The 9,877-nt window shown below is 43.7% G+C and overlaps 1 protein-coding gene across 4 annotated transcripts in view; it reads left to right on the forward strand.

The window, feature by feature from the left end:
* AKT3 (AKT serine/threonine kinase 3) overlaps positions 1–9,877 on the forward strand; it is a 257,736-nt gene that overhangs the window by 221,962 nt on the left and 25,897 nt on the right. For all 4 annotated transcript variants that reach the window (XR_003093873.1, XM_006022871.3, XM_025203251.1 and 1 more), the window contains one exon: positions 7,709–7,923. Coding sequence is in view for 3 of the 4 variants with exons in the window: in XM_006022871.3 (XP_006022933.1) it covers positions 7,709–7,923 (215 nt within the window). In the remaining variant the exon portion in view is untranslated. The remainder of the gene's footprint in view (positions 1–7,708; positions 7,924–9,877) is intronic.

Raw genomic sequence — 9,877 nt, forward strand, 5'->3', positions numbered from 1 at the left:
CCTTACTTACCTGGCACGGAGCCCAGGTCCCAGTCGCTGTGATCCCTGTGGGGGGCATCTGGCCCCTGTGGGGGGGCAGTCCATGAGATGTGCGGGGGGGGGTTGCACCCTGTGGGGGAGGGGACCCATCCCTCCTGAGCAGCCAAGCTTTGTAGCCCCTTCCACACCCACACTCCCCCCACAATTCACCTACAAACGCCACACTCCCAAGCCACCCCCAAAAACCCCTCACCCACATTCCTGGCCCTGTGGGGCAGGAGTGAGAAGAATGGGGTGGGAGGTAACTTGTGGGTTGAGATTGAGGGGCAGGGCAGTGGCATATCAGTGCTGTTTAACATTGCACATTCTGGTGAGCAAAGTGGGTGGGGGCAGCTCTGATTTTTCTATGACAGAAAAGCCCAAAGTCAATGCCAAACTGTATAGATAATTAGAATTTATTTTATTATGATGATGGAGGCACTGGTAGGCTTCCAAGTTGCTTTACAACTGTAAATATATCAATAAAACATTTCCCAACTGATCTCTGTCTCTCTCTCTGTAGTGGTCTTTTGTTTTAATTGTGGAAAAACATGGATTTGGGGGTATTTTAAAGAGTGAATTTGGGATTATTTTTTCAGAGATTTTGCAGGTTTTAAATAGGGAACACCAGAGTTCCTGCTAGGGAGGCAAGTGGCAGGAGCCAGGCAGAAGAGCCTGCTCAGTGCTTGCACCTGGGACCCAGCTGGAGGTGGTTGACCTCCTGGCCACTGGGGGCAGGAGGACATGCTTTGACACTTCAAAGCAGGCCACTACATGGGAACATCTTCTGGGTGGTAGCTTCCCAGATGGCTGGGCAGGGGCACACATGTTAGGAGTGCCACACAAAGACAACTGTGCAGCCACGGCCCACTAGCAGCTGGCCCAGAGGGGCGGTGCCTCTACTGGCTGTGCAGTCTCCATCCGGGTCTGGCAGATGCATAGCTTTGGGGCCACGTGCTGTTGCAGGTGGCAGCAGGTCACAGCCAGGCAGCAGCCCCCACTGCCAGACTGCTGGTAGAGGGTGCAGGGAACTCTCAGGGCTGCTTCAGCAGTCCAGCTGGCACAAGGGGTAGTGTCCCCAGGTACCAATTGGCTGGGCCCCAGAAGCTCCTGAGAGCAAGTAGCCCTGAGCTACTTGCCAGGGGAGCTTTTTATATTGCTGGGGCCAGCACAGGGCAGCTTTTTATACTGCTGGGGCTAGCACAGGTGCTAGTCCCAGGCTTTAGCTCCCCCTGGCTGCGGATCCGGGAGGAGGCAGGCAGAGTTATTGTGCCCCAAGTGGCACAATTTGCCCCACACCAAAGTTCGTGTCCAAGCTTGTGTGCTGAGGCAAAAAGCCCCGGCTCAAATTTGCACCACTTTTATTTGAGCTGCTTCAAGCACATGTGATTGCATATGTGGACGCACCCATTGAGGGGGGTGACTGGGGCAGCAACCTTGAGAACCACCTTTTTGGGGTAGGGGAGGGGAAGAAGTGCAAAATTAGAGGCTGTTGCAGCTGGTTCTGATGCTGCCACTAGCTGCATGGTGCCTGTAACTGCTCAGGGTATGGAGCTGCCCTTTCACACCTCTGCATGAGACAACTGAAATGCAGTGGCTTTGACTATAAAATACTTTGTTGGCTAAAGTTGGTATTTTGCTATCTCTGCATAATAAACATAATAATTATACTCTCTAGGCTTTTGAGCATAGTAAAAATTCAAATTTTTATGTAAATATAGAGCTCACCCCTGGCTGACAACTCTGTACTGTCCAGTGTCTGTAAAATACCCATAAAAACACTTAAGTACGTACATATGCCTGGAGGCAGATGTCTGAATGGACTCTCTAGAGCGTAAATATTACTTAATCTTTTAGGTATCCAGGTTGTAGCCATATTGGTCTAGAGGAAAAGGCAATCAGGACTCATAGTAGAGATGATATGTTTTATTAGACCATCAAGATTTTTGCAAAAAAAAGTCTTTAATCGCAAGCTTTCGGGCATGAACAGTGGGTACCCCTGGCAGCTGGGGGGCCATAGCCACACTGGTGGTGGCAGGAGCACAGCAGCGGTAAATGGGGAGCTCCCGCAGGCACCTTCGGCACTGTCAGTGGAAGGGACATGGGGTGGTGAGCACCAGTTGTGTTGGCAACCACCTGCAAGCACCACTAGCAGCAGCGGCGGTGGCCAGCAGGGATTGCTGACTGCCCGCAGACGCTGCTTCAGTGGCAAGCGGTGACTGCTTGCAGGCGCTGCCAACAGTGTCAATGGCACCTTTTTGCAGGGGTGCACATGCACTACCACACTTGGGGTGCAAGGGGTGCGCTGCCACACTTGAGGTGCACGTGCACCCCCTACACATCGCCCCTGCTTTTGGGCACAAACACCCTTCATCAGGCATTAGAGAAAAGATTATAAAAGTTCTCCTGGGTAGAAATGAAAGTTCATATTTCATAGGATTTCACCGAGGAGTCAGTAGATGAAAAACTCCTCTGGGCAGTAAGTTCATAGCTGGTATGGAGCCTCTCGCCTCTTGTGAGGATTTGTGATGTGCAAATTATCTTGAAATAGGCAGGAGCAGGATGTCAGGTTTCAGGTGTTCACAGTTGCTCCCTGATTGGGAAATATGAAGATTTCATGTTTTAAAAATCCGCTAAAATTCAATAGCTTCCATGTGTCAGGTTGTAGCCATATTGGTCTAGAGGAAAAGGCAGTCAGGACTCGTAGTAGAGATGATATCTTTTATTAGACCAACAAGATTTTTGCAAAAATACTTTCTTTAATTGCAAGCTTTCATTTCTACCCAGGAGAACTTTTACAATCTTTTCTCCAATGCCTGATGAAAGGTGTTTGTGCCTGAAAGCTTGCAATTAAAGAATTTTTAAATACTGTGGACCAACAGGGTAGCTAAAGTAGTCAACATACTTTCTTATGTTCTGAAGCTTACTAACAAATGGCTGGCATACTCCCTCATTTAAGGAAGACAATAATTGTCATGTCTTGAGGTCTCTTCCAGTAGTTCACGGTGATGGGCCTCAGTTAACCTATATTCTAGTCTCCAAGCAGTAAATTGTTAGGTGCACTGACTTGATAGAATGAAACAGACGTTCAGAGCTGAGTGTCATCTGTATTCAGATGTCATCCATACTATAATACACACCTCTTAACTAATAAGTTTCGTGGATATTGAACAGGACAAAATAGAACTTTTTGGAACCTGAGAAAGTCAGTAAGGAAAGGAAAGGTACGTGGTTTGCCTTGCCATGGGTTTGCTTTCTTTGGGAAAGAAGCATATGTGACTTGTAGTCATAGCTAATTCATGAAAATGTGCCTTTTTGCAGTATAGTCTTTGCTTGCGTGTCTTCTCATTCCTTTGTAGCTCTTACATACTCTATTAATGGAAATCCTTAAATATTGCTCTAATCATATTCAGACTACATAACTTTTTGTCATGCTGCTTTTATAGGTTTACTGTTGATGCTAAAGATGCATGTACCTAATTGAGAAGAAGCTTTCCTGACCCTCAGATGCATTCAGTTTAGGAACAAAAAGTGAAAATTTTAGGATTGTTAAAGTAGCCTTTACAAACACTAGGATGATATACATACATACATGATATGTACATGAATATACACCCACATGCACACTTTTTGTGGATTTGTCCCAAAAGTTACTGAGCACCCACAATGCTTGACTTTTCATGGTCCAGAAATGCTGAAAGATTCTTCAGCTGCAGCTCTGTTCTTACTTTCTTTCATGTAAAGAAAAAATAGTTGCATGCACTTATTATGAATGTATTATACAATTTTATTAAATTTATATTAAACAGACACATTTTCATAATTTACACCCTTTTTTCATTGCTATTTTCCCTTTTTTCCTAAACTAAAACCTTTGATGCACTTGCTTCTCTGTCTGGCTGTAAACCAGGTATTTAAACAGAAATAAAGGGTTGCCAGTTTTGCCAGCTGGGGATGAGAACCCGGCTGGTAATATGCGGGTTCCGGAGGCAGTTAATCCAGCTTTTATGTTTTTTTATGATTTTATGTAAAAAGAGGTTAAAAATCACATTTGGCTCTTTCTTTGTACCACTGTTTTGTTGCTGTTGTGGGAATGCAGCAAAAGGTTGGTCATACTTTTTATTATAATTAGGTAAAGTCCTGCATAAATTAGGTAAAGCCCCAGAATCAGTATGCTCCAGCTATTGGCTATGTGATAATACCTTCAGGAAATTAAAGGTTTTTTTTCCCATTGCTATTTTTAAATCACACATTGAAATGACATCTCAATTTATAGTTCATATGAATCTGTTCTACTGATGTCACTATTATATGTATGTTGCTCTCTTTACAAGAAAATGGCTAACAGTACAAACTAACTGTCATACCCTGTTTCTCCTGAATCTTCTAATGCAGAGAAAGAGGTAATATACAAGTGTCATAAATGAATATACATTTTTTTCAGGAAATGGTTTGGTTTGTTCTCACACTTGTACAATGTTTAAGTACTCTAAAAAAGTAAGAGTGATTTTAGTTCATTTGGTCATGTGTACTTCTATCTTACATTTGTCTAATTTTAAACTTACTAAAACCTTTGGAAATATCACCTTACGATATAATAAAAATCGCTGATGAGTCTGTGTCTGTTTTGACATAACTGTAAACAGTGCAAGATAACTTATTAAAATGTACTATTCTTGATCTTAGTGACATAAATGCCCTGAACAATATATTTTTTTTCCAATGAGCTATTTCTGATGTTTAAGGATAATGAAGACTAAGAATTTGACTGCATAAATCAGCATGTGCACATCAGAATTGCTATACTGGATCTGTCTGTTTGCTGTTTCTGACAGTGGCAGCTACCAGATGCTACAGAGGGAAGTGCCAGAAGCCCTGTAATAAGAGTTGGTCCTCATAGATTAAGGCCATGAATGGACATTACATTTATGCTGAGAGAAGAGCTTTTCTTTTGACAAAAAAATGGAGCTGTTCAGACATTCAAGATTCCTTGTAGAAGAGACTGGTTCTTCTTCAAGAAATTAGATTGGGTACCTGCGAGGAAGATTTCTCTCCTCCTGATCTAACTTGAATGCCTGGACACTTCTTTCAGATGTGAAGGACACACAAGATCCCACAGTCCTCTGCTTCCTCACCTTCCTTCTCTCCCAGGGAGAGAGTCCCTGATAGCCCACCCAGGGGCAAGCTGTCAGGGAGTCCTGTGGGGAATCCTGCCCTGAAAAATTACCCCCTCACCCTTGCCAAACAGCTAATTGAGGGGGAGCGCGGGATTCTTTTGTGACTGGGTTCCCCAAGATGAAGAATAGACCCCATCTGCCACCAGTCAGTTGATGGGGGGTGGGGGGGTGGGTTTCCACTGTGGCAATTCCCTTGCCTTGCCTCACACCGCTCCAGATCAGTCCAGAGCAGTGCAGGGCAAGGCAGGTTGCCGTGTCCCAGCAGCAAGGCTTGCCAAGCCTTGCCACTATGTCAGAATATCCCCGCTTTGCTCCATATTAGCCTAGAGCAGCGCAGAGCGAGGTAGGCTGCTCTGCTGTCCAAGGCTCATCAAGATATATTGCTGTGGCAGAATGCCTCTGCCTTATCCAGACTACTCCAGGCTGACCTGGAGCAGCGCAAGGTGAGACAGGCTGCTGCGTTGTAGTGGTGAGGCTTGCAGAACCTTGCTGCAGTGGTAGAATTCCCTCCCTGCCTCTCTCTTCATTCCTTCATTTATTGTGGAACATCTTAGTGGCTGGTTTGTGTTGTGGTTTAATTTAAACATGTGGTATGTTAAAGTCCCCTGTGCAGCCTGATGGGGCTTTAGTTGTCACCAAGTGGGGACATCCCTAGTGCCCAGCTGCCTGTGGCTCTACATGGTGACAGTTTGGTGCTGCAGGCAACTGGGGCTGGAGGAGCTGGCTGTCGCCAGCCCACAGGCAGCTGGGGATAGGGAGCTCTCCCATCTCAAGCAGCCCCTGGCACAGAACTGTAATGGGCATATGTTTTGCCCAGATTTGCGTGGGCTCCTCAATCTGTAGCCCACATGCAGCAAGTTGTACATGGGCCATTTCAAGGTGCATGGGGTGGACAGCTGTGGATTAGGGAGTTTCCTGATCCACAGCTTCCTTTTACCAGTGCTTTTACCAGTGCTTATGTTGGGCAGCTCCAGGTGGGTGGCTAAAGCTGGTTGCATGTTTCAGCAGATGTGGGATTGGGATCTGCAGATTTTATTGCAGCTATCCAAAATTGCACCACCTGCCATGCATGTGTTTGCATTATGAATGATGGCGGGGCGGGCAAAATATGGCCTGCGGGCCGGATGTGGCCCACCAAGCCATTCTATCCCACCCATGGGGTCCCTAAAAAATTTAAGAAATTAATATTTATCTGCCCTGGCAGCTTATCAAAGTTGACAAGAGCCAGGTGCAGTAGAACCCAGGGTAAAGCCTCTGGCTGAAAGGAGTCCTTCTGGGGGCAAAGGGAGGGACTTCTGGTGGCAAAGGTCGGGGGGTTAGGGAGTGGGACTTCCAGTCACAAAATGGTGACCAGGGGGCGGAGCACCTGTCAGGTGGCGGGGCTACCCATGTGGCCCTTGACAGCTTGCCAAAACTTGGTAAACAGCTCTCCAGCCAAAATAATTGCCCACCTCTACTCTTGAGGGTATATTTCTTTAATAAATATACGACTGAGGCTTTAAAGTACAGTGCCTCTTATATAAACAGACTCCTCTTATTTTAATGGTTACAGCATTGTTAAGGCTTTTGGTTGAGACTTATAAAGGATTTGCCAGTAAAAGCACTCTAACAGATGTCTGCATTATACCTCTGTACATGTTGTCTCCTTCAAAGACATCATTTTTTAGGATTTATATATAGCCATTTTCCCACTGTTACATGTTCCTACATGTCTGTAGTTCAATCTGAAGGTATACTGAAAACGGCTGGTATAGGGTGCTTATCACTGTTCACCATGGGGGATACTGATATAGAAGGTTGAAGATGAAATAGTCCTCTGGGGATGTAAACTTTGTCAGCAAGCATAAATCAATACATCAGAATCAATTCAGGCCTGCTGTGTTGCCTGCTTACAGGTAGCATAATGGAACAGTTAAGAGAAGTAGTGGTTGGGGGCCAACATATGGACAGGTTGTAATGAAACTCTGCATAACCACATGCTCTAGTTTTAGACTTCATTTCTGCTGTTAAAAAGATAGAAGGTGGGTAGGGGTGTTTTTATCTCCCTTTTCCTGAGGCAGAAATTAGAGAGGAGCTGGGGCTAAGACTTTGTCTGAGAGCCCTTACCTCCCTTTCCTGAAGTTGAGGCCATTGTAAATGGGGTTTTGGAGAAGGATTTTAGAGATCGGAGATGAGAAAATAATCACAGATTGTTTTCAGAAGGAAATTTCAGATTCTGTATTTTGTCTGTCCGTCTCAGACATTTATACACATACACCAATTGTGTAGTCATAGCAACCTGTAGCCTGACTAGCATATCAGCCAACACGGGTTGAGTTCCATTGTAAGAAGTGAGAAGCTTCATATTGTCATTGGCTCTTAATGCCCTATGTTTTAGGACTCCATTTCCCACAAAACAGCAATGGGACTGAAATTTGTGTTAAATTCATGAAAATCTTTATTCTAAATGGAATAAAAAGAACATTTTTGAAAAATAGCATGTTTCATGCCTGTTTTTTCTATTTGTATTTTAGGTATTAGAAGACAATGACTATGGTCGTGCGGTGGACTGGTGGGGCTTGGGAGTTGTCATGTATGAAATGATGTGTGGGAGGTTACCATTCTACAATCAAGATCACGAGAAATTATTTGAACTGATACTAATGGAGGATATAAAATTTCCTCGAACTCTGTCTTCAGATGCAAAATCATTACTTTCGGGTCTACTGATAAAAGATCCAAATAAACGGTAAGTATAAAAGAACTCTGAGCTTTAATTGTAAACCCTAACTTTATTTAGTTAGAAAAGTGAAATTAATGAGGTGTATTTGTGTATTAGCAAGCCTTGATTATATTGGGTAAGACAGAATTTTACAGGCTTAAGCTCTTGGCTAACAACAGGAATTTTTATTAACCCAGCAAAAAAGTCTTCCAATAGATAAAAGGCAAAACCTTCCATTTACTTTTTCAGGCTGGAAATTCCTTTATAATATATTTTGAGCAGATACAAAAAAAACCTGCTGTGGTAAATTAAAAGAAATCCACTAGCTTGATAATATAATGTGAGCACCTGACAGGCTTCAAGCTTGTTACTGTGGCTTCACAAATGTTTTGGTCTTATAATTTTGTTTGATTTGGAGACTTGGCAGTTAATGGAACATATAGTTAATTACTGAAGCTGACAAAATTGTCGGACAATTACTGTGGTCTAAAACCTTTCTGAGGCTTTTTGTTTGTAATCAGGGATTTCTGGGGTGGGTGGGTACATTCCACAAATTTAAATTTGCCTAATGGTACTAACATTATATGGTTTGAAATTATATTTTCTCTAAAAGTAATGCATTTTAAAGTAGACTTCATTTTACACCTGTGTAGGATATATAAGTTTGCCTTCTAGTGCCATATTCTCAAACAAGAATCTGCCTTACCATAAAGTGGTATCCACGTGTGTATTGTTTTCATTTCATTTTTGGGTGTGCATGTATATAGGATACAAGATATGGCATCTATAAATTGTACAGATCCCAAAGAACTGCAAAATGTGTAATAAGAAATAGGGAAATGTCTTATTCAGAGAGCTTACTGAAACGTTTTTCTGAAAAGTTTTTCTGAAAAGATGGTACTAAAGAAGAAACAATGGACAAAGGTCCATTCTATTTCACTCTATTGAAGTCCTGGAAACCCATTAATGTCATCCACATTTGTAACACACTATCATCTTACTCCTAAGATTGGGTCACAAAAAAGCAACAAGAAAAGGAAAACCATCTTTCCACCATTCACGCTGACTTTTTCAGAGACTCAGGCAGAGTGGAATAAAATCACACTTATGGGCTCCTATGGACATGCAGGGAGCCTGCTCCAATGTGCTCTGCTGGTGCACAGAAACTGACATGCTCCGGCAGCCTTCTGTGTCATGGGAATCAGCATCCCCGTGTGTCTCCATGCTGAAAAAATGACGGCGGGGTGCTTTGACATAAAAACACATCTGATGAGCTTTAGTTCAAAGCACCCTGCTGCCATTTTTTCAGTGCAGGGATGCTGATACATGTGACATGCAGGCGCTTTTAATTAGCGAGGCTCGCTAATTAAAGCACCCGGAGCCACATCCTGGATCACGTGTAAAAATGCCCTATGTGCCTAAGTTCACTTACACATTTATATGAATACTTGAACAGGGTACTAGCTGAAAGGAAAAGTAAAACTTAATTTCACGGTGATTAAAATAACGAGTAATGGACTGAACTGGAAAATATGGCTGCTTGCAGACATTTAAAACCAGACATTACCCGCACTGTTTAACATCTTCATCAGCGACTTGGACGAGGGGGTGGAAAGCATGCTGTCCAAGTTCGCTGATGACACTAAGATGTGGGGCAAGGTGGACACACTTGAAGGGAGAGAGAGGCTGCAAATAGATTTAGACAGACTACAAAAGTGGGCAGACAAGAATAGGATGGGGTTCAGCGTAGACAGATGCAGAGTGCTGCACCTTGGGAGAAGGAATCCACAGCATACATACAGGCTGGGGAGTTCCCTTCTTGAAAGCACAGAGGCGAAAAGGGATCTTGGAGTCATTATTGACTCCAAGATGTACATGAGCCTCCAATGCCAGACGGCAGCCAGCAAGGCCAGCCATACCTTGTCATGCATCCAAAGATGCATCTCAAGCCAGTCCAGAGAGGTGATACTCCCCCTCTATG

The sequence above is a fragment of the Alligator sinensis genome, unplaced genomic scaffold (genome assembly GCF_000455745.1).
Source record: "Alligator sinensis unplaced genomic scaffold, ASM45574v1 scaffold534_1, whole genome shotgun sequence".
Lineage (NCBI taxonomy): Eukaryota > Metazoa > Chordata > Crocodylia > Alligatoridae > Alligator > Alligator sinensis.